Below are 27,097 nucleotides of genomic sequence, written 5' to 3' on the forward strand. Positions count from 1 at the left end.
AAACCAGAAACGACTTTTTAATGCAAATTGTATATGTCATTGTAAAAGCTCCAAGCGCGCTTCTATGAATGGCGCAAACTTTTCATATTAGAACTTCTCCAAAACTTTTTAAATAATTGTATGATGAATGATTTTCTTAAACACAAAATTATGAATGTTATTAAATATTTGTATAGAATTTATGATTAAAAATTTTCTTAATTTTTCGTTGGTAAACTTCGGAGATAAGGGGGGGGAACGGTATTTTTTTTTACATTTTCCTTCAAAATCCTTTTTTTTTCCACAACAAAAAAATTATAAAAAATAGTTTATTTACGTTCAATTTGAGCTCTTTCCAACGATACCCCACTTGACCTAGTAACTTGAAATTTACAGTTTGCCCCCCTTTCATTTTGGTCATTTTCTACAATTAAAATTAATATATTTAAAAACATTATACTTTCTATTTGTAGAGGTTTACAATGTTCACAACTATTCCAAATTTCAAGTTGATAGCATTAGTAGTTCTCGAGATATTTAGGAATGTGACAGACGGACAGACAGACGGACAGAGTCGCACCATAAGGGTTCCTGTTGTACCTTTTTGGTACGGAACCCTAAAAAGAACTCTTAGCCGCATTAGCGACATTTCCTGCACCTATTAAGCTGTTATAGATCTCTGTTTGGCCCAAAGGTTAGCTGGTAGAGAATGCCTTCTGGCATTAAGTTCGCCTTTTGTACATTTTTTTACTGTGCAATAAAGTTTAAATAAATAAATAAATAAATTAGCTCTTAAAATTTTCAGAGTGCTAAAAATAGTCAATTCGTACTATGAATTATGATAGCCTTTAAATAAGTGAACGATCGTTTTAAATTTGTGCTATTTTACTACGTAAAATATCATCTGTCGGTGATTCTAACGCTAGTTTAATTTTAAAAATCTTATTTATGAACTATTATTGCATAATTTTATTTATTGTCATTTCTCTTTGTTTCAGATCGCATGGAGATGTTAAAATTCCCGTGAATTTTCAAAAAAGTCACTGAAAGGTAAGAATTATCTCAAGCACGTGTCAGATGTTTATCTTTCCACCACAGTAGAATTGCCTTAGGGCCACCTTGCCTTAGGGTAATTTCGATAGTCTTCTAATTACGAAAGTCGCATAAAAATCACCATTATTTCCATCATATCATGATTCCCCCTTTCGGAATTACCAGAGCATTTCTGTCAATCGGAATTACCCTAATGCACCTTACTTATACTTTTCAGTGCAATCAAAAATTACGGCATTCGGAACATTGTGGGTCACAACTTTATTAGATTAGTTCACGACCTGCGGCCCATTTCTCGAAGCCACAAGTTACAATTTGCAAGTGGTGGTCACTGTCTAATATGACAAGTTGAAAAGAGACTTCCGCTTGTAACTTGTAACTTTCAGTTTTGAGAAGTGGGCCTCTGGACAACTGGCGTAGGAGAAAAGGGGCCCATGCAAATTGCTCTGCAGTGGGCGAAAAAAGGCTGATATTTATTATGATGATGATGATGAAGAAATTCATCCTTATTGCAACGAAGCATAAGGATCCATCTTTGCTAGAGAGCCAATTTCAAATGTTTTGTATGATAGAATTGTGCAATATTATGCAAAATGTGAATCTTTCAGTTCCGCTTACAAATGATATCGCGGGCGAAGGTACAAACATCCGCATACCACCGAACTTAGGTTTTAATAAAGTCACTTAAGGCGACTAGGCCAGACAAGGCGACGGCGTGAGTGCTATCATTTTTTGATGACATTTGTTTTTACATTTTTGATGATATTCTTTTTTTTTTCGAAAACTTAACAGAAAATCTGATGAACTTGTTCTTACTGCACTCGAAGCGTCAGGACATATCAGGCATGCGTACGTTTAGAACGAACTAAATATTGTAAAAAAAAAAAAACAATACAGTGGTTGTTTAAAATACCATTATGTCAGTAAATATTCAAACGATGTTTCTCAGCATCTCAAAATATCATTTCGTATATTTTCGTACTTACAAATGTCTTAAAGAGCGGATATTCAGAACTATGTTTTTACGGAAAAACGGTAGACCGTTTCCCACTTTTCCTCTATTCTTTTCAGGCGCGTTTTAAGCAAATTATAATCAATTTGCTTCGGTTTTCCTCAACATTTTTAATATCAGGGTATTTCAGGGTCTTTGGAATAGCTAGTCGCCTTAATTGTTGTGACGCAAAAGCCATATCACTTTCAAAAATCAGCACATCCTTATTGTACATCCTGTTTAGAAAAAAATGCAAATTATTCAAACGTGTTTTACTTATTCTAATACCGATATAATATCCAATTAAGAAGAAATATAAATCCCTATTTTAATCATTGTTGTCATTTTTTTTATTCAGAGATATTTAGAGAATTTTAGATAAAAACGTTCTGATTGCTCTGGAGCATAAGGGACCCTATAGATATGGGCCGCCACGTTTCCGCTTTTATTACCAAATTTATAATGAAAACACGATTTTTCTCAAAGATCCTTCATTAATAATATACATACTTAGGTACTCTTATTTAATGATCCGATACTAAAATACAATACAAAAGTACGGAAATCCTATTACTGACGGAATAATTATAATTAAATGTTTTTGCATGCACTAATTATTATACACAATCAAAATTATAACAGCGCTAATGATTTGAAATATTTAAATTAATGGTTGTGTTTTTCTCGTTAATGTTTCGATAATTATTTTAATGTAAAAAAAGGCATTGATGACGTACGAGACTAATAAGGACCGTAGAACGAATCGTTTCATGTCAAACAATGAATAGGCTGTACGCTTGACGTACAGTCGAATCATAAATATGTGTACATTTTTCCACCTTATTACAACGAGTTAAGGTGAAGAAATGTACCTACACTTATTTATGAACTCGACATTGGTATATTTTATACTTTACTAGCCTGTGCGTTTTCACATTATCCGATTCGATATCGGATGTAGGACCGATATCCCATAAATTACAGGCGCCATCTTAGATTGCTTCCAAGGAGATCCTTCCGACATCCGATATCGGATCGGAGAATGTGAAAACGGACTAAGGGCGCCACAAAGTCCTTGCCACAAGGTACCTATTGTATAAAATGAGGAAAAAAATAGATATGTGCCTCTGTGATACGGGTAGTCTAGGAGTTTTCTCGGCATCTGTCCCGATTGTAGGCTAGTTCGAGCCTTGAGTACTGAGACCGTGATAATAGGCTAGTTTCCTATACTTAAAATAAAATATTTTATTCAGTGCACGAAATAAAGCATCACATAATTAGAAGAAAAATATGGACAGTAGTTATTTTTAAACATAATTTCTATTTAATAAGTCGAAGAGAAAGATATAAAGTAAATGAGTTGATCGTGACGTCACTCCTCAGTATTTCATAGTAATTCCATATTAGCAAATCGTTTTGACAGTTCATAAAAAGAAGCTGATTTGACTAGTAGGAAACTAGCCTATTATTTCTTTAATATATGTAGGAAAGCGGATACTGACGCTAGACCGGGAAAACGCTAGGTTGAAGAACAAGATGCAAGTTTTTCTTTTTTCATAAATTTTGCATTTGAATGGCTCAAGTCAAGCAAACAAGTCTTAACGTTTACTGCTGTTATTCAAAAAATAATTTTAGTGCTTCAACAAGTGTAACGCGACCTTTCACTTTCTAATATTATTTATCTTGACATGTGCCGTCAAATACATGACTTACATGAGACATCTCTCACACTTAAGCTGGGTCCACACTTGTGACAATTAACCGAACATTATCCCGTGACCGTATCACGAACACGTCCGTTAATGTGGACGTCTTTTGTTACGCGAACAATTTGTTACAAGCTGCAGTACCGCATAATCCATTCCGAACACTGGAAGAAACTGCTGGGCATAGGATAACTGCCAGGACAAAGTATGGAGTTACGATACTTACGATCTACTAACCAGGCCCAATGTGGACGCTGATCTGTGTATTTCGAGCCGATCCATCGAAAGTCGGTTTTTTTCAAAGGATGTTCGCTATTGTCCGTGTGACCAGGAGACGTCCACACTTGCATTTTTGACACGTGTCGAAGTACGCCAGATGACACAGATACAGACATGGAATAGAATAGAAGTGGATCACGTCAAGACGTGTCCTAGCGGTTCATCCACTACGTCCCTCGCAATTATTGGAAGGAAGAATAACAAACGCGTCTGCCACGCCACGCAGCAGTCTAGTTCGCGACCATGCGTCTACTACAAGTGTACTCATGGATTGTGACCGTGTCAGTACAACCTAGATCATCATTTAGCGTAACATGTCCTGTTCAATGCCACGTAGTTGCACGCAGTTCATGTCACAAGTGTGGACCCAGCTTTAATGAGTCATTTATTATGTATGAAAACTAAACAAAATCGAAATTAACTAAACGTGTATTGATTTAGACTAACACGATTTGCACTCATAATTTTAGAACAAAACGGGACTTAATCGCGTAAACACTTACATTTATATTTGGCCCGACGTTTCGAACATCACATTATGTTCGTGGTCACGGGTAGACTGGCGAGGAATTGCATCAACATCTTCTAGCCGCGCGAGTTTCTCGAACTACCCGCACTTGTTCTTGATTATTCACTTTTGCGCTAGGGTTGTTATTTTGCCTACACACAACACTCACGACATCAGCCGGTGTGTCCCTAGTTTTTTCACGCTTACATTTGCTAATCACTGGATTCCACGAAGAAGAAATTCCCTGTCCCTCATTTTGGTTGAAATTTCGATGCTTCCTAATTTCAATCGCTTCACGTACTTTTCTGCTGTAGAACAGACGTTCAGTTGATAGAATTTTGGGACTATGGAGCTCGATCCAGTGGTTTGAGACACGGGCCCCTGGGCCCATTTCTCGAAGCTACAAGTTACAATTTACAAGTGGTAGTCAATGTCTAATATGACAAGTTGGAGAGAGACTTCCGCTTGTAACTTGTAACTTTCAGTTTTGAGAAATGGGCCACAGGTGGCCCCAGGGGTCAATGAGCCTAAATTATGACGTGTCGAATTTTAAAAGAAAAAAAAACTTCCCGACTTTGATCGTTTTTCCTAAATAACATTTCAAGTTATATTTGTCAACATGATACAAAGAAACAACATAAGAAAAACTTGCTTAGTTATTTTGAGACATTTCTGTTGCCAGTTTCGAGAAGCTCTGGAATGTAAACGAATGAAATTATCTGTTTTGCTTCCACCTAATTTATGTTACATAAATTCATGTTAAGATGGCGGTTAAGTAATAAATGCGAAAGTAAGTCTGTTGGTCTGTTAATTCTTTGTGCAGGCATTATTTCTAATTAATTTAACATCAAAATATTACAAAAAAAAAATGTAGATACCTAGTATGTAATATTTTTATCTGAAAGTTTAGAATAGCAGGATTTATTTATACATAGAATTATAATTATCTGTCATGTTGTAAAACACTTTTAACTAAAGCCTGACCAGAAATATATGACTACGCGCCATCTTGCGGAATTTCATTAGAACTATTTTCTTCATACTATACTGAACTGTCACCGCATACATCAGAATAACAGCGCCCTCTTGACAATACTAACATATTTTTGGTCAGGTTTTAATCAGTTCAATATTTTTTTATAAGGGGGTAAGTCGCGTACCTACAGCAGCCAGTCTGTTATGCTTGCAATAAACATCTGATGACGTAGGAGACCAAGGACGACTGTTACCGCAGTTATGCAACGGTTAAGTTATACGATCCGGTGCATACTGCATATGCATAGTTTGTATTTAAATGATCGACGTCACGTCGGATATTGCTGCAGGCGTTGCACTGCGCATGCTACTGCGAATGTGTGAATAGCTGATATGTACCTTTATGTCAGGAGAATAAGGGCGATATAATTTGTTAATAGTCTAGTCTAGTAAAAAAAATAACAATTTTATGGAATCCGTCATTGATTGTTAGTACTTTGATTGTGACAAGCGAGCGTGTTCGGAATATAATGCATAGGTACTTAATTAGTTATGGATTTGATTTCGATTTCAGTGAACATTTTTACCAATTGTTCAAACCCCCGTAAGCAGGTATTTTTCAGGCATGTTACTGAAATGAACTCCTTTCTTTTCAGTTGCCAAAATGCCGCGCCTAGAGCAACACCCGCCGGAGGATTTCCGCCGCGTTTTGCGGGAAAAAGCATTGAACCACAGCCTGTTCTACTTGAAGCTGGGCGCAGGCGCGCCGCCGCGCCGCGAGCCGCCCGCGCAGCGCGCCAGTGCCGCCGCGCGCGCGCCGCAGACCGCGCGTGTACCCCGGCACGCGCAGCCCCGCGTCTCCGAGCTGCTGCGCCGGTTCGAGCCCGCCCCGATGCAGTACCTGCGCCCGCCGCGAGCGCAGTCCCCGCCCGAAGACATCACATCGTCGGACGACGACGACCGGGCCGCGGTCCGCCGCCGGAGTCGCGACCTCAGCGACGACTCCGCGGTGGAGCTGGAGCCGCGGCCGCGGCGCCACTCGCACCCTCGCGACGTCACCCCTCCCCCGGAGACCATGTCCCCGCGGCGGGAGAGGACGCTGATCGAAGCTCATGTTGTGGAACTGGGGAGGAGGGGCAGCGAAGGGTGCGAGAGCCGGGGCAGGTGTGTGAGGACGCCGAGCGTGGTCGTGAGTGACTACTCGGATGGCGTGGCCGTGGGGGCGACCGAGGAGGAGGTGGACTGGCTGCGCGCGCGCTCGCTGTCCGCCGACTCCGCCTGCTCCTCCTGCTCAACCCTGTCCAGTCGCGATGACGACGAGTTCGAAGCCCCGACGTTGATCAAAAAGGTAAGTTTTTGTTAGTTTTGTTTGTATTATGATTCTTATTGTTTTAAATATCCTTAAATGCGACAATTTGCCATTTTCATACTAATATGACCGGTTATTAAGGTAGGTATGCCTAATTGTGGTGACGAGTTTATCGGCCTTGTAATGTTTCACCTTTCCTCATTAATGAATACTTTACGTGAAGTATAAGTACATTACGTGAAGTACGTAGAAGAGCCAGAAGTGGTAGGTACTGAAGCTGCGTTTTCACTGTGTAGTTTGCATTCGTTCGTTCGTGGGCAGATGACTTGACAACACTTTACTTCCATACATTTATCGGTGCAAGAACGAACGAATGCTCGCTCGCTAGAACTATTCATAACACTCAGTGAAAAGGCAGCCTTAAATTTCCACCTATTAAAAAAAATCTTGTTCCCGCGCGTTTATTTCATTTATTTATTGAATACTGGGCTCACTCCAGTTAAAAGTTACATAGTCAAAAGTATGCTTTTTTCTTCTATCAACTCTATAATTATGAACATAATAATATGTAAACAAAGTGGGCTTTCACTTTCACGAAAATATGAGTAGTATAGGTAAGCATAGTTTTGTTTCACTTAATTTCGTGACATAAAACGCGAAATCTTAACTACACAGGAAAACCATTACTTGTTTTCAAATTTACCTGCTAAATCGTTTAATTATATTCTCATAAACAATGTTTGGAATTCTTCGGAAAACTTCTACTCGTACTAAATATTAGGTGGGTATTAATTTTTGTTTAATATTTAATAAAAATATGGCAAAAGTCTTAATAAAGTTGTACATATAATGTAAAAACTAATTATTCTTAGTAACGACAAGTAATAAAGAAATCAATCAGATCGTTTAACATAACTGAATAGTTAATTAAATGTTTATAAACACAAGTCAAACGATTAACTAATCGTTCTGTCACCATTAATGAAACAATTTTGGTATTGTTCGAAAACTACTAAAGTCGAATGTTATAAAGTCAATTTTGATGGTCTTCGTTTGCATAATTAGATTAGCAACATTATAGCAATAATATATTTTTTTGTTTGGGTGCATGTAAATGCTATGCATAGTAAAAATAACTTGTAACTATTACGGTGACCAGGGGCTATTGCAGCTAGGGGGAATTGTAGCATTACATCAAGAGAAGAGTCCTTACAATACTTACTGCTTATGAAATAAGGATATTTTCATCACTTTCATCAGAAATGCAGATGTAAAAAAAAGTTGCACTTAAGACGATACGATACAGGTCAATTCTCCATACAAACGCTCTCGACTATTTCCACCCTGGTTTTTAAAGATAGAAGAATGATTTTTTCAACACAGATTAATCAGATTATTGTTATTTTTATCTGTGTCGGACCGTTTTGATTTTTTTGCTATTTTTATTTTAAAAGACGCTAGAGCCAATCAAAAATTTCTAAAGACGGCCTTTTTCAATATGGCTCAAAAAAAGGTGTAATACTCAAGATCGGTAACAATTAGCCAAAAAATCTAAACGGTCTGACACTGATTATTTCATTGTTATTCAGATTCTCAAATTTCGTTCCTTTAAAATAAGTTTTGAAGGAGGAAACAGTCGAGAGCGGAACCTCGATTTTAAAGATTTTTTGCAATATCTTTTAACTGAGTTGTTCTTAATGGACATTTTTTTTCGATAAATCTAGTTAATAACACTAGTATAAGTATTTAACTGAAATCCCCAAATTGAAAGGGGGAATTCCATACAGTTGGTCCGACGCTACGCCCGTGAGACGCTAGATGTGGGGGGACCTTAGTTCATGCTTAGTAAATTAAATTATGTACCTACTCGTCATCTAGCAGGAATCTCCAATAAAGTTTATTGCCGACACTATCGAGGAAGTTCAGCCATTTATCCTTAGTCTATTTCACCATTCTCATCGGAAAAGCCCTGAGTTAATTTTATTGTCCTTATTTTTCTAATTAATCGGATTTCTAGTCATCTGACTGAGTGACGGCCAACAAATTTAATCTTTCACGATTATTACACATCATTATTTTTAAAATCGGGACTTAATCGCGTATAACTACATATTAAACTGACCTCCAACGTTTCAAGGACGGCGTTGTCCCCGTGGTCTCGGAGAAGACTGGCTTGAAATGACATCAACACCTTCTGACAGCCGCGCGAGTTTTTCGAACTACCCGCACTTGATCATTTGATTGGACAACGCCGTCCTTGAAACGTTGGAGGTCAGTTTAATATGTAGTTATACGCGATTAAGTCCCGATTTTAAAAATAATGATGAACAAATTTAATAATCTCTTTGAAGCCGAACACATTTCCTTTCTATTCCTATGTATGCGTAAGCGCGTTAAAAAGAGTGTAAATTTGTCTGCTTTGCTCTAAAAATGAACAAAAGGAAAATAACACATATAATTTGTGTGCTCGCTTACATGTACAATATTGCATATCGATTCATAATTTGCGTTCGATCACAATAAAATCAGTTGATCACCTTAGTGACGTCAATGACTAGTCCAGCTAGTCTCGGTCCTATAATGTACACAATATTCATGATCTAGTCTGTATTCATCTGAAGCAAAAAATAGACGTCGACTTCTCTTTTTTTTTCTGTCATTCTATTACTATCGTTGATTGCCACAGTAAATAGGTAGTACAATGAGAATAGCTGCATAATGCAATACTTTATTTTTTATTTTTTGCCCTAGTACTTTTATTGTTTAGACGCTAATATCCGATGGCTTTATTTAGAAGACAATTACCTGCCTTATGATTATACCAAGGATGTACCCCTGGGTGCGTAGCCGAATGGCACAAACGCTCACGAAACGCTCACGAAACGAAACGCTCGTAGATATCTATCTCTATCGCTCTTGCGTATTGGCGCGACAGAGACAGATTACCTTTCGCGGCGTTTCGTTTTCGTTTCGCGTCGGAGAAATGCCATTCGGCTACGGCACCTGAAATGGTCCACAATTCTAGATGGCGCTATTTCCACAGACTGAAAGTGGCAAAAATCATATTTGCATTAATATCTAATTTATTTTTCATCACACTCGCACACTAAATGTGCTATTGCACGCAGGCTGAGCGTGAGTAATAGAAAAATCGTTCTCCCTAGGGAGTTAAATTTCTAGTACTGTATTGAACTCTTTTTTACCTTTTTGCATATTTTTTATAATTCAAATGTGATGAAAAACATTGTGTGTAACTCGGGAAGTATGAATATTACTAACTCGAGTCTCGCTAACTTACTCTCGTTAGTAATATTCAACTTCCTCCCCTTGTTGCACAATGTACTATTAATATATGAACTCGACTGTAAAACATGGAAAAAATGGACCAGTTACATTTGCCCCCCAGTCGAGATTTGCCCGCTGTAACTTAACATATAATACTTACATATAGTTACAATAAAATTGTATCAAAATTTAAGCTTTTGCTTCTAGCTTTTTACAGTATTTTCGCCGTGCCAGTATTATCATTGTACCGCAAGCGTAGGTTAATAAAGGATAACAATATTTAAATATATAAATATTTTTAAATATTTAATTAGTTATCATTGTCGTTATGTGGGCTTTATCAGCCAGGAGACACAGGAAGCGATGTGGAGTAATTTTCCATTGTTGAGTCGTATTATCCTTATCATTTTTACAGCCATTGTTGGTAAGCGCTTTTATCAATGCGATACGCTGTTTTTTATGTTTTGTTGTATTTCGAAGCAGTCTATCTTACATACCTACTCTATGAAAAGCTTTTCATTCCCTGAAAAGTCCCACACCTCAAACTTTCTACGGAAACGTAAAACGTGGTAAAACCCGCTAAGTATAGTCCAAATCTTCCAACTGTGGTCCAAAATTTACTGTAAATATTTCGTTCAGGTGTGCCTTTTATTAGTTATAAAATTTGTAGGTCTAAGACTGACTAATTAAATAAGAATAAAAAGATGATTTGATGAGAATGACTTCAAACTATTTAGTTGAATGATATTTTTAATACTTAATTATTGGAATGAAATGTTTCGTTAGGTATACATATACCGTGTATGTCATGTTCGTGGGCGTTTTCAGAATTTGGGACCCCCCAATTAGCGTAAGTTGTTAACAAAAATTAACTCACTGTCAGTTTTGTGACGACAATTAAAGCATAAAATCTGTCTAAAAATTTACTTTTTCCACATTCTGATGTAGGTAATCGCTTAAAGTTTATGTAATTAACACAAAAACAATATTTTTATAGAAATCATGCTTAATTATCGTCACAAAACTGACAGTGAGTTCATTTTTGTTAACAACTTACGCTAATTGGGGGGTCCCAAATTTTGAAAATGCCCTCGTACTGCCACGCTTGGTACAGTCAACAACACAGCTGTGAATATAGACAAAGTGCCAAAAAGGTTAATGTGTGTATAAATATTTTTGGCATGCACAACTTTGGGGATAGAATCAAATTATTATCAGTTTGATTTATCATGGTTGGTGAACAATGATATGAGAGTGAAAGGTGATATTAGTATGGAAATGACGACTGATAGAGAGGAATCAAGGAAGATGATCTGCTGCGCCGACGCCGACCCCAAATAATGGGAAAAGGGCAACGGAATGATGATGAGAGTCTGGCCTACGGCTAATACCTAGCTGTTAGTAACGTTATTACATATTTGTGTGTCTGTCGGTATATAATTGTACAAGCCCGACGGATGCAGACTTCCGTCATCCACGTGACGTGTTATTGTTGACTGGTAACTGGAGTGAGACCGACGAGGGCATTTGAATTAAAACACGTGTTTTATACAATACTATCTATAGATTCTGACAAATTTAATATGTATGTATGTATTTTTTTTAATGTATGGGTTAAATTGTGGCGTAGGCGAGAGGCTGGCAACCTCACTGCAATGTCACAGTTTCGTTTTCTTTCAACCCCATATTTGCCAAGAGTGGCACTGAAACCTGAGTAGTTTCATGTGCTCTGCCTACCCCTTCATGGGGCACTGGCGTGATTGTATGTATCTATGTATGTGTAATATGTATGCCTATTCAGGTACCTATTGAACTGGAACCAGGGGCGGCTCACTCTGCGATTCTATCGCCGCGCTGCAAGTACATGCTTGCGGCCGCGAGTTCGCGGCCTAATCAGGGGTGGCGCGCGTTCTCACGGAACGCACGTTCGCACGTTCTATTGTTACTTTCCGTCGCGAGTGTTTTTTTAAGGTTCTTATGCGATGTCCGCTTGTGGAATGGCTAATAATGCTTATTTAAATAGATATCATGAATAAAATAAATCCACAGGACATTTTTACACAGATCTACTATTAATAAGTACCCCGGAAAGGTTCAATAAGGCTTGTGATGTTGGAACTTAAACAAAAATATATAAATACTATAGATATACCTAGAAAGTACCCAGGACTTGAATATAATAGTATAACATTTTATCGGAGTATTAAATTCGTTTTAATCCATAGGCAACCCTATCGCCGGACGCCGCGCACGTGCGGCTCGTTTCTTTGTAAGAATTTTGTAGGCATTTAAAAAGGCGGCATGCCGTGAACATCAAAGCAGTGGGCCTTCTGTACTTGTACTATTATATATTCTGTGCTGGAACTTAAACAATGAATTGTATAGATACACGGTGTGACATGAGGAAACCGAATAATTTTAACAGCGTATTCCTGTCATATAGACTTTTCTGGATTTCGCCTAATTTCAAAGTTATAAGCATTAAAAAAAATAACAAATAGTTTTGATGGCGATGATGCCGTTATCAGAAATAATAAACTATTTAGGCATTGAAACAGGTATCTAAAATATTATACTTTATATCAGGCAAATGAGATCGTAAATAGAAATAAATTTATTTAAACGGGAATTTTTTGCGATATTTTTTTCGTTGCATAGGTACTAAAAAAACTTTGACTCAGGATTTGAAAAAGTGGTAAGTATACATATAGGATTATGAAGGAGCCTCGAAGATTTTTTTTTGATTATATGAAAAAATCAGCCAAGGTAAAAAAATTAATCGCAGCAATTATTCGAAATAGCTCAATGCGTCATGAGATCATTGAAATTATTAAAACAGACATGCCTAATGCCTAATCCATACTAATATTATACATGGGAAAGTGTGTGTGTCTGTTTGTTTCTCCGTCTTTCACGGCAAAACGGAGCGACGAATAGACGTGATACGTGATTTTTTAAGTGGAGATAGTTGAAGGGATGGAGAGTGACATAGGATACTTTTTGTTTCTTTCCGACCCCCCACTTCCCTAAAATGAGGGGTGAATGTTTGTATGGAGCATTTCGTAATTTTCGAATTTAACGCGAGCGAAGCCTTGGGCAAAAGCTAGTATTACCATAAACTACACTGAGAGAAAATACAACCAGTTTTCATTTTCGTTCAACAAGTTTTTTGGTTAAAATAGAGCCTACGTGCTCTTTGGTTCAAACAACAAGCTACTTGTCATTTGAATCGGCAATATATTTGAATCAACAAGTCGATTTTATAAAAACAACCTGACACATATTGTTTTAAACATACGTTTGGCTGATTCAAACGGATAAACCGCAACAAGTCGAACTTGTTAAATTCACAATGCAAATTTCTCTCAGTGTAGGTTTCTTAATAAGTATTCTAAAACGTCAAAAATATAGAGGATCTTTATTATGACAAACAGTACCAACAATGTATTATATTGTAATGTAAATTTGCTCATATCTGACACAATATGTGACAGAGCGGAGCGACCATCTCACGGACGCCATTGACGTCACATCACTCATTTCAATTTGGGGTCAACTGTGATCTTGGCTCAAATATTTGATGTTACAAATTACTGTGCTGTTTGCGCGTGGATTAGACTACATGCTCATAACACTTCCATGTTCTTTTCGAAAAACATACCAAGTACGGACTTTTTAACAGATACTTAATATTTAAAACCAAGGATTTTTTATATAGGATTAGCTTTTGCCCGCGGCTTCGCTCGCGTTGGAAAGAGACAAAAAGTAACCTATGTCACTCTCCATCCCTTCAACTATCTCCACTTACAAAATCACGTCAATTCGTCGCTACGTTTTGCCGTGAAAGACGAACAAACAAACAGACACACACACTTTCCCATTTATAATATTAGTATGGATGTTGTGTGACTTGGCCGTTGAAGTGTAGTGGTGCCGGCGACAGATTGGTGCAATGGTGTCATGGAGCACCTGGTTATAAACTTCTTTATACCCTTGTGTATAAACAAGTTTATAAGTTTCATATTAAACAAGTTTATAAGTTTTTTTTTCCGTTTCCGGTGTCATTCGAGGAAGTCGTGTAGTGAGAGTGCTCCGAAATTTTAACGAAATTCTATGGATAAAGTGATCAGTGACACAATTAAACACAAAAAACCAAGTGCCGCCATAAAAAACAAGTGAATAGTGATATAAATATCAACATAACTATCAAAAACCAGAAAATATTCACAAAAGCAACGTATTTTTGAGGTTATAGAAGATCGGACATTTTCATACAGTGTTACCAACCTGTCAAACGCAACCGCATTACCGCACCCGATCGATATCGATTAAAGGCGCAATCACACGATTTGACGTTCCGTACTACGTATAGTTTGTTCGGTTAACCTCACTTCACTATGGCCACCGAACTGTCACTGTCACCCGAAATGTCAATGTTGTTTACGAAAATGCAGGAAGAGTTCAACAAGCAAACTAAAATACTCAACGAAACGATTACTAATAATGTAATGAAGAGTATCGACGCGAAGATTAACCCGCTTATCGAAGAAAACAAACAGCTTAAAGTCGAAATCGAAACTTTAAACAAAAAAATTAACTACTTGGAAATAAACTCAAAGAAGAACAACTTGCTCATACATGGGCTTGAAGAATGTGAAAATAATACGCAAGAACTTATGAATACAACGATAGAAGTGCTGAAAAATATCGGAGTAAAAATAGACTTGTGCGAAATAAACAAAATAAATAGAATAGGTAAAAAGAATAACAATAATAAAATTAGACCGATTCTCCTAACTACCACAACATTCCACAAAAAAATGGAAATACTAAAGAATAAAAGAAAAATGGAACAAAATACATATATATCAGATGATCTAACAAAGCAGGGAATGGAAGAGAGGAAGCAGTTGCTGGCGGAACTAAAACAAGAAAGAGAAAAAGGAAATTTTGCATACATTCGACATAACAAAGTGGTAGTCAAAGGCAAGTTGAGAGAATCCGATAAACGCAAGAGGTCAGAGTCCAGATCACCAAACACAAGCAATGGGAGCGAGAAGGTTATTTCAACCCCGAAGATCCAAAAAGCAAATGCGTTTGATATAATGAGAGCAGGGGCATACTCCCAGTCAGAAAAGAACACATATAGAACATAGCAATTAGCAGACACCGGAAAACTACACTCAAACACAACGCCAAAACAACAATACAACAACAATACCCCAACCCGGCTGGTCTCCGTGGGGTATAACGACCAAAACCCTCCAGCTTTAAGTAAAACAAGCAACAATCAAGAACTGACATGTACTCCAAGAACCAACCTGCCCGCAAAGTTAAAATCACTCAAAATTTGTACATACAATGTAAGGTCTCTTGCAACAACTGAAAGACACCTTGAGCTAATGCACTCACTGACCAACATAAACTGATGTGATTGGCCTTTCCGAGGTCAGAAGGCTGGGCAACGAGATCGAAGAACATGAAGATCATATCCTATGCTACTATGGGGCGACTAAAGGATTACACGGGGTTGGCTTTATCATCAAAAAGGAACACAAAAACAGAATTATACAATTCCGAGGTATATCAGAACGTGTAGCCCTTCTACAACTGACATTCGAGGAACACACAATTACACTAATTCAAGTCTACGCACCCACCAGCAACTCATCTGAAGAGGAAATGAACCAATTCTACAGTGACATCGAAACAGCGCACACACTAAGTGTTGGAAAAATGCTCATAATTGGGGACTTCAATGCGCAAATAGGCTGTCCCACAAAAGAAGAAGAAGGTCTTGTTGTGGGTAGATTTGGCTATGGGAAATGCAATGAAAGAGGCGAGCGTCTTAAAGAATTTGCCTTAGAAAATAAAATATCGATCATGAACACTTTCTTCAACAAAAAGCCAGAGAAGAAATGGACCTGGATTTCACCAGACAATAATACCAAGAATGAAATTGATTACATACTCTCAAACAGCCCCAAACTAATAACAAACATAGAAGTATTAAACCAAATAGCATTTCCATCTGACCACAGGCTACTTAGAGCATCTATACAACTAAAAGCATCAAGAATGAGTAGAAGAAACTTCCATGTGTCGACAAATATCCTGAAAACATATGCTGAAGTAAATAATTATATGAAGGAGCTACAGGAGCGACTCAAAATGACATCTTCAAATCATACAAGTGTACAAGACTACTATGACTCGCTGGAAAAAGCTATGACAGACAGTCTGAAGAAAAAAGCCTGCACACCAACAAAATCCCACAAAATATTCAGTGAGGAAACAGAAGCACTAATAACGAAGAGGACCGAGCTAATAAGAATAAGGACAAAACAACAAAAGCCGAGCTAAGTCAACTATATAAAGCAACAAAAAATCTATTAAAAAATATTATAACAATCACAGAAATGAAGTCATTGCAAGAAACCTAAACAACTAAAGAAGTACGAAGAGGGCCTTCAAAGAACTAAGCACACATAAAACTTGGATCCAGAACCTGCATCACGGAGGCAAAGAAACACTAACAAGGAAAGACGTCAAAGGGCTGGCAACTGATTTCTACAAAGAACTTTACAAAACAAGGGAAGACGACATGCTGAAGCTAAACATCTGCAACAATACGGTTTCAGACCTAATAGAAGCATTCACTGATAAAGAAGTACTGAACCTCATAAAACAACTCAAAAATGATAAGAGCCCTGGCCCTGATGGATTGAGCAATGAAGCCATCAAACTGGGTGCACCACTGTTAATAGCTCATCTAACACGCAACTGTTCAATATGGTACTCTACACAGAAACTGTACCCAAACAATGGTGCACATCCGACATTATCTTATTGTTTAAAAAAGGAGACCCTAAAAACATAGCAAACTACAGACCCATAAGTTTAACATCAAGCATATACAAGCTTTTTGCTTCACTGGTACTCAAGCGAATTACCCCTGCAATTGACGCCTTCCAACCCATAGAACAAGCTGGTTTCCGCTCAGGATATAGCACCACAGACCATACGCAAACATTGGAACAAGTTATTGAAAAATATAATGAGTTTAAAAGGCCTTTGTATGTTGCGTTTGTGGATTATAACAAAGCCTTTGACAGTATAAGTCACAGTGCAATATGGGAGGCACTGAACAAGTCTAAGGTAAATGGAAAGTACATTAATATTTTAAGGAATATATATCAGAATAGTACCAGTAAGGTGAAGCTGGAAACCAGAGGCGATGAAATACCTATAGAAAGAGGGGTGAGACAGGGTGACCCTCTGTCACCCAAACTTTTTATTGCCGTCCTGGAAAATATATTTAGTAAGCTGAAGTGGTCACAAAGAGGTATAAGAGTCAATGGCCGCTATTTGAGTCACCTGAGATTCGCAGATGACATCGTCATTCTTGCTGAAACACCAAAGGACCTAGAAATGCTTTTAAAATCCCTAGATCAAGAAAGTTCTAAGGTAGGCCTCGAAATGAACCTTACAAAAACCAAAATAATGACAAACAGCCACCAAAGACCAATCTCAGTAGGAAATAAAAACATAGAATATGTTAGCAACTACATTTACTTGGGAAAACAAGTATCCTTTCATAAGGATAATCATGAAGAAGAAATTTCCAGAAGAATAAATATGTCGTGGAAAAGGTTCTGGTCTCTCAAAGAGGTTCTCAAAGGAAACTATAATCTTCAAATGAAAAAAGTAGTAATGGACACATGTATCTTACCATGCCTACTGTATGGTTGCCAAACATGGGCACTTACAAAGACCGCACAACTAAGAATAAGGAGTACAAAAAGAGCTATGGAAAGAAGTATGGAAAGAAGTATCCTAAAAATTAAAAAGATACAAAAAATAAACAGTAATAAAATAAGGCAGAAGACAGGAGTAATAGATGCTCTCAAAAAAGCTAAAGCTTTAAAATGGAGATGGGCTGGCCACATATCTCGCTATACGGACAGAAGATGGACCATCGAGTCAACGAAATGGAAAGGGCCACCGGGAAAAAGGCGTCAAGGCAAACCTACGACCAGATGGGCCGACGACCTAGTCCAGGCAGCAGGAAAAACCTGGATGGAAGTGGCTAAAAATAGAGATAAGTGGTCAGAGCTGGAGGAGGCCTACACCCTGAAAGGGGTTCATAACTAAAAAAAAATCAAGAAGGAAAGTAATAACTAGAAAACATGTAATAATAAAACAAAAATTGGTTATGAATAAAGGGCTTTAATAATGGATTTACATACTTCATACTAAAAATTGTATGTACCTCGATTTTTTTAACGCCACCTATTAAATACTATCATAACTACACTGATGATGTCTACGAATGCATTTTATTTTAAATGTGTATTGTCGTGATATTATGATTTTAAAATAAAGAAATATGTCATTTGTTCTTATAAAAAATAAAAACATGAAAAAATATTTGGGGAAAATATTGATTTTGTCCACTTTCAGGTTGCGAAACAGCGCCATCTAGTTTTAAGCCTAAAAGACCCATACATTTCAAAGGTACGGTTTTTTGTATGGCTTTGTCAGTCCAGTATTAAATCGTTCGTGCTTACAACAGAGGACTTGATATTATTAGCATTCCATGTGTAGGTAAAGGGTGTTTTCCCCTCACTAGCTCGGAAACACGTGTTTTGTCCTTTAATACCAGTGGGTAAAAACGCATTTTATCCACTAGTGGGTAAAGTAATTTGACCTTGAATAAAGTCAAATTAACTGCTTTAAGACTGATAAAAGTAGGTGAATCTAGTAATAAAAATGATTTACCACCTGTGGAACTACTGGAAGCAGTGATAAACGCATTTTTTGCGTTGTAGTTTCCTCGCTATAGTGAGGGGAAAAGTTTTGTGTTACACTCGGGTGCAAATGTATTCTACTTCTCGTGTGTTAAAAAACTCGCAAGTTCAGAATTCTATTCTCGAACCACTCGCTTCGCTCGTGGTTCAACTATAGAATCCTTTCACTTGCTCGTTTTTCAATTTCACACTCGGCTTTAAAATACAACTTTGCCCCCTTGTATAACAAATAACTATTAATCTTCGTGTTCAATGAAAACCTTTTTATCAGAATTTCGGACTTCATTTGAAGCCAAAGGCCCCTTAAGGGCCCATCACATAGATCTATCAGAATCGAGCCGCATTTTATACATGAAAAAATGCTTGCCATTATGGAGTTTCTTTTTAACCCCCGACGAAAAAAACACGGGGTGTTATAAGTTTGACTTGTCTGTCTGTCTGTTTGTTTGTCTGTCTGTCTGTCTCTGTGTGTCATCGTAGCACCCGAACGGATGCACCGATTTAGATTTAGTTTGTTTTGTCTGAAAGCTGAGTTAGTCGAGAGCGTTCTTAGCCACGTTTCATGAAAATCGGCGTACTATGTCGCGGTCGGGGGTTTTTTCAAAAATTTAATTTTATGGTTAGGTTATTGGGGCACTAAGCCAACGGAGTAAGTAAGTAAGTAAAACTCTTACTTCAAAAGAAATAGTCTTAACAAATGAAAAAGTATTTAACTTCATGTCCAATTATAATAATGGTAAACAAATGGCTTGGCTTTTGGTTTTTGTTTCCTTCCTTTTACGGCAGTTTAGCCTTGTCAGTTATAACTGACTAACAACTGTTAACTGCAATATATTATCATCTAGTAGAGTCTGTGCGGCAAAAGAAGAGTCGTAGAATATATGGTTCTATTGCCCTATATGTGAGTGTGCACGGGAAAACGTCCCATTTTTTTGTCGATTCCTATAATCCCGCTTTGTCAGTTTATTCATATAAAAATACAAGTACCTATAAATCGCGCCTTAATGATAACCGACGGGTTACCCTCATCTGGCAGAATAATTTTGGTCAGAAAGACACTTCGCATAACATGTTTCGTAGAAAAACTTTCGGTCGAATGGTAATTTTGCAGAAAACTTATTTGGCATTACTACTACCACGCATACAACATATTTGGCAGAATATTGTTTCACAGAACATTACTTTGGTCGACTTTGATTTAGCATAATTTTATGTACCATAATAATCGTATAGCATACTATTACAACAGCAGAATTATGACACGCTTTCGAAAAGGAAATAGGTACTGTCCCGGAGCCCCCATTAGGTACGACGACGAGCGAAGCGAAGAAGAGTGTTAGGTATCTTGCATCCCCAACACATCTGACTCGCTATCAAAAAGCAAGTTGCAACTTTATGCCGCCTAAATATTATGCTCAAATCAAATCTGCGAAAGTACTATTCGACTAGAAGACTATTATGCTCATCAATAGGCATAGGACATTTCATAGCATACCGTGGTTCTAAAATCCTTGGAGCCGCCATATGAGAAATTTTCGAAGTCAAAGTCAAAGTGAATAAGTATTGTGTCATATTAAATATAATGATTTACACATACAGTTACTTCGTCACTGAGTTCATTTTAATTGAACGTAAATATATTTTATCGTAAACAAATATAATTATACCAATTACTGGTCATTATACTATTCTCATCACTCCTATTTTGATGAGATATGCTATTCATATGGTTCACAATAAACATTTTTTTTGCTGGCGTAAAATACACATCGCATAAGAAAAACAATGCACACTACACGTTTCTTCATTATATTTTAGTTCCTTATAAGGTTCTATCCAGTATTTAACCTCGAGAATTGTAATATCATTCATGTTAAATAAAATCAAAAACCAATTTCATGAAGTCTAATACAAAGTGTCAACCAATTATGTCAATATTTTTTAATTTTAAATTGCGAATTAATTAGTACTACTCATTGAACACGGACATTTAAGAGGATGCATAACTAGATAATTAATATTGTAGCATGACATGTGATCAGTAATTGGTATAATTATATTTGTTTACGATGAAATATATTTACGTTCGATTAAAATGAACTTAGCGACGAAGTAACTATATGTGTAAATCATTATATTTAATATGACACAATACTTATTCACTTTGACTTTGACTTCGAAAATTTCTCATATGGCGGCTCCAAGGATTTTAGAACCACGGTATGCTATGAAATGTCCTAAGCCTACTCATCAACATTATGCCAACGTACGATTCAGTATTATAAAAGTCTGCGAAATGATGTATGCCAAAGAATATTCTGCGTAAGGTGTTTCTGCCAAAAGTGACTTCTGCCAAGAACTATTATGCAAATCAAATATATGCGAAAAAAGTTTCTGCAAGATAATAGTGAACATAACCGAGAAAGTGGAACGTTTTATTAACACACTCGCATAATATATTACACGACTCTTCTCTTTAGTCTGCACAAATCTTTCTTTAGTTTCTTAAAGATTTTTTATATTTTTACCAGCAAGCAAAAGAGGTTACTCTTACTGTTATTTAGGCATAAAGTTATTGTTAAAATATCATAGCACTGTGCTGGTGAATGTAAGTATCATAATCTTTTCAGATAGGGTATTTTGTTATAGGTACATGAAGGACATTTATTGAAATTCATGTAGGTATAAAACGTAAGGTACAGCGGGACAAATCTCGACTGGGGGCAAATATAACTAGTCCATTTTTTCCATGTTTTACAATGTTTGCATTATTATATTAATAGTGTCCACCGGTTATATATGGTAGGCGTGTTCAGTGGATACATGTAGAACTCAACATCATAGCGTAATAATGGAAAAAATGGACTATTTACAAATTGCCCCCCAGGCGAGATTTGCCCTGCTGTACCTTATACTATTTACGTATAACTAGGCGACAAATGTGATCTAGAACCGGCGGTATCCTTATGTTACCTACTCATTTGGATATAAATAAACATCGCCAAAAGGAACACATTGTGCGATTCGCCTTTATGGCTTTTGAAGTCGTTAATTCCATATGATGTTATTGACTTAAGAGCGGTTTAGTACCAACTCTAAATATTTAGCAATAATTTACTACAAGACAAATATCATCATACAATGTTTGTTTTAATACAAATAGCAATGCTTGCAACAACAAGACACATTTTTCCACACCTTTAAAAATACTACCAAAAATACATTTGAAATTGACTCAACCTCATAATAAGTGAAATTTAGCGAAGCTTGAAGTGATTAGGGCGTACAAATTAATATTTTACTTTACTTGAAGTCAGTGAGGTTTGCCATGACAGAATTTAAAAAACAAAACAGACAACTTAAGATCCATGTTTTGCGCTTTTATGTAGGTAAAGGTTTATCAGATGTAGGTACATTTCAAATTCAGGAACATACATTTTTGTCATTGCTGTAATTATTTAATTAATTTATTATACATACATACCTATTACACTACTATAAGTACTATACACATGGGTGCGGAATCAAGTCAAGGCGGCAAGTGAATTAGGTACTTAAATATTTCACGTGAAAACAAACTTGTATCAAATTATGACGTTTAAAGTAACACTTGCACTGACAGCGCGTAACACTCAGTCTGCCCCCTTTCAAATCAATATGTGTGAGAAAACGGGACGACACTACGATGTTATCCCTTTTTAATTTCTACTCTTTTTGGTTAGACCGTAACACTTACATTTGCACCCATTTGGTTTATAACCACGGTGGCCCAGTGGCATTCATGGTACATTTTTGCCCACACGCGAGCCATAGTTCTAGATTCGATCCCCGGCAAATGCAAAACTTTTTGTATTTTTATCTTTATTTTTTTTCTGGTTGCCCTCAACTATGACAATTATGTTACGAAGTTTGACTTCTTCCGCGCGGAGGGATTCCACGCACTATTTTTTTTGTACATTATTACGACTACAAAAAAGAAGGAAGAAAACAAAATAACAATTTAGGCGACAAAACGTCTATAACAAACTACGCACGCGTCAAACCATACAACATACAATCATCCAATTACTGCAAAGCATTGTTGAATAATTATCAAAGGAAACAATGCTGTGGCTCGGTTCTCGTAGTAAAGTAGTAAACTGATAGTTTTTTTACATCGCGGCCCGCCCACCATTGACGTCAATGGACCGGTCGAGCGTGTGTGCCAGGGCCATCGCTGGGCTAAGGACTTGCATAAAGGTCTTAATACGTACACGTTTTTAATATTACACTATTAATTTGAAAGGATTATTAATTACGAGTTTAATTAATCAATAGATTAATGCTGCTCAGATCACTTTAGTCTCACTTTTACCGACATATCATATAATATTTGGCAATTGACTACATTTAGCCTAAAACTATTTTGAAGGTAATTGTGTTCTTTTTTACGATTTATATTATAACCACAGAATTACAGTTAAACCAGAATGAGTAGTTAAGTCAAAAAGTGTGTCCACATGAGAGGTCATTGTTTGGGCTGGTGTCCCTCTCGCACTTACTGACAATGTCAACATTATTCAGTGACGTCATCACTGGCATACATTGGGGATACCAGTCAATTTTCAAAGTTACTACCAAATCTACTAATACCCATTTGAACATATTTTTTAATTATACAAATCTTTGATTTATTGGCATCAAAATAATTACATTATAATTATTTTCCAATTCTTTAAAATATATCGAAACCCAAGTTTGAATATAACACTAAATTAATATAAGAAGTTATAAAGTCAGGTAATATACAGATAAAAATACTACTACTATGGTAACCTCATTAACACTGGCAACACGTGCGAGAGGGACACCAGCCCAAACAATGCCCTCTCATGTGGACCGTTTTCGCTAATCTGATACGATCACCTTTCTGTCTCAGTGATAAGGTTCAATTTAGTATGGCAAAAAATGTGATTCCACAATCTAGTTTAATAATTCTAAATCTATGATTATAACACGTTTGCAATCAAGTTAAACTTATCGAACATTATGAATATGTACTAATTATGAATTTATAATAACGCTGTCAGAAGAAAACAATCCAGGAAATTTCAATAGAATTTAATCACAATAGCGAATAAACAATGGTTGAACAAACTAGATGAGGTAATGGTTTTCCCGGATATCTATAGAAATTACACCAACATTTCTGCGTCAAATTATGCATGCTACTACGTCAAAACAAGTTCTGTCACGCAAATATAATTGATAGCTAAAAACTTAGAATGCAACAATAAAGGCTATTGATGAATATTTTTAACTCAAATATCCTTTTTTTGCGCTCGCAATTCCAACATTCCACAGCGTAACAAAAAAATACTAAATATAAAACTGTTAACGATCCAAGCAACAAAAATATCATTATGGTACCTCGCTTTTAATGTATCTCTTATTTTATCATTAATTAAAAAAAAACTAAAATTTCATAAGCGACAACCCTACGCTACCCGCATAAGTGTCAAATCGCTAGTACGAAACACAAGCGCGCTGCCGGTTCCTATTCCTACTTAGGCAGTTACAATTTTGCATGTGTGCGTCGCACGCCTGCATGCGAGCGTTCAATGTGCGTCTCGGTTCATTATTTTATAGCGGTCGCTAGGGTTGTCACTGCTTCCTGGATAATCATTACGATTTAACATATATAATATTTACAATAATTAAGTTATATTAAAGTTTAGTAACGAAAAGAGTCATATCGGTACTTTTGACTCTTGAATATAGCAAAACTTGATGTGACGATACATTGTGTATTTTTTATTTTGACAGCCCTAGTCTTTGTGGTTTTAAACGAAACCACGAAGCATTCACATTAGTGATGTTATTATTTATTACTAGCTTTTACCCGCGGCTTCGCCCGCGTAATAAAAGTATTCATTAAGATTTTCATTTGGATCCGTAGGGACCGTAGGTTTCTCTGTAGGTATATTTATCTGCGATTATTTCGATTGCACATAATACTTTTGCTTGCAATGATTGTAGAAATATTACACATCGACCACAGCGTAGGTAATTCTATATACGCTGGGGAAACCTTTATAAACATCCCACATAGCCCGTATTTCGACACTATGATCGGTGGGTAAAAAGTACTTTTTTCTATTATCCCTTACAATTTTTTACATTTTGCTTATACTTATCGCAAACGTAATCTTCAAGCAAGCAAACAACGATCGTCTTAGAGCACATTGATTGTAAGAGACCGCCGACCGATTATCCGTATCCCGCTAACGATACCCATATTATCCGTATCCGTATCGCTATCGCTATCCCTATCGCTATCCCTATCGCTATCCCTATCGCTTTCCCTATCGCTATCCCTATCGCTATCCCTATCCCTTATCAAGATGTTTAATGATATAACACTTTAAGTTCTCGCGCTTTGTACACATATTTAAAGTCACATACAGGTCGAACGCGATTAATTAACATTATTTTTACCTTTTTTCCCAACGTTTCGGCCAGGTTGCACTGGCCGTGGTCGCGGAAGACTGACGTCCCAGCAAAATGTCACCGGAGATGTAAACAACACAAAACTACCCGATATTAATTTATATAAATGTTCGGGGTAGACAAATAAATATAATCTACCCGCTTTTAGTTAATGTTTATTTCCCACCATGTTTATTTTAAAGGTAAAAATAATGTTAATTAATCGCGTTCGACCTGTATGTGACTTTAAATATATGTTTAATGATTTCTTATCAAGTGCTAAAATATAAAGTTTCATGGTTTTATCATTTAAAATTAAGAAATCCCATACAAACTTTCAACCTCTTTTTCAACCCCTTCATCCCTTTTTTTCGAAATAAAAAGTAGCCTATGTTCTGTCTCAGGGTCTAAAGATTGTCTGTTCCAAATTTCATCAAAATCGGTTGCGTGGTTTAAGCGGGAAAGCGTAACAGACAGACAGACAGAGTTACTTTCGCATTTATAATATTAGTAAGTATAGTAAGTATGGAGTATGGATAGTATGGATGTAACCACGGTTTAAAGTTATGGAAGTATTTTTTTTTAATATTACGTAATGAAAATCACGTTTTTATCACGTGTAAATTTTATGCGGTCAACACGATTAGAATAAGATGGTTACTAAAACAATATATAGGTAGCATTAATATGATTTCTTGTCGACAACTAATATTGCGTTATTGCCGTGCAGTTTATTATTCACAATATCAATTAAAAGTTTTTGTAAATAAACAGTTCTACGTCTACCTGTATTATCATTATCACTTATCGCGCGACCATGCTTGCCTGCCTGGATGTGAATCGTAATTATTAATTATGTATAGTATGCTACTAACAACAGCAGAAATATAAATATTTATTACTTAAATCTCAAGCCACCCACCCACAGGTCAAAACTTTCCTAGATAATTGAAATTTTGATTTGAAAAAATAAAGTGGAATGGGAGGCCTTATTTATAGTGTTCAGCCGGCGTATTATGCTCCCAATTTTATCACTTATCTATGTGGATAAAGTATCCGTCACGCTTTGGCAAGTATGTCAGTGTGAGAGTGACAGATGTTATATCCACGTGGATAAGTGATAATATTGGAAGCACAATACGCCGGCTGGGCAGCTATGATGGAACCCTATAAAAGACACATAGTTATAACACTCTATACATTTTACAACTAACGCTCCTTTGCAGTACTTGCGACGTCCTCAGTTTGAACCGAAGACAAAGAAGAGAGAAGACTCCATATTTGTTTTCGGTTTAAAAAGGTCGCTCAGGACTCGTAAAAGACATTTTTCCGTGAAATTAAAGAGTAAAATTGCTTGTTCCAGATAATTAACGCTGATTGAGGGCACGGTTGACTCCTGAGCGACCTTCGGATGACCTTCGGGACTTGGGATCCTCGGGACCTGGGATCTTCGGGACCTGGGGTCCTAGGGACTCGACTTCTTGGCGGAGCTGTTCTGCTGAGGTTGGAGACTGCAGGACGAAAACATCTTGCTACTGACTGACTTCAGATTTATAGATTTTGCAACAAACATAATTGAATTATATTGATTTAAGTACATGATTTACACTAGTTCATAATTTTTAGAACGCGATTAAGTCTTGTTTAGTTCTAAATAACTAAAATTATAATTGAAATGATTTTTGGCAAGCATTAATCTGCTATTGATGCCACTCGGCTTAGAGTACATGAAGA

The 27,097-nt window shown here is 36.7% G+C and overlaps 1 protein-coding gene across 1 annotated transcript in view; it reads left to right on the top strand.

Annotated features, from left to right (window-relative positions):
- The window catches only part of LOC125235427 (inositol-trisphosphate 3-kinase A), a 215,009-nt gene that overhangs the window by 47,098 nt on the left and 140,814 nt on the right, over positions 1–27,097 (top strand). Inside the window, exons 2-3 of the mRNA XM_048141984.1 lie at positions 978–1,029; positions 6,148–6,839. Of these exons, the coding sequence (XP_047997941.1) occupies positions 6,156–6,839 (684 nt within the window). The 5' untranslated portion in view covers positions 978–1,029; positions 6,148–6,155. The remainder of the gene's footprint in view (positions 1–977; positions 1,030–6,147; positions 6,840–27,097) is intronic.

Source organism: Leguminivora glycinivorella, chromosome 17 (genome assembly GCF_023078275.1).
Source record: "Leguminivora glycinivorella isolate SPB_JAAS2020 chromosome 17, LegGlyc_1.1, whole genome shotgun sequence".
Taxonomy (NCBI): domain Eukaryota; kingdom Metazoa; phylum Arthropoda; class Insecta; order Lepidoptera; family Tortricidae; genus Leguminivora; species Leguminivora glycinivorella.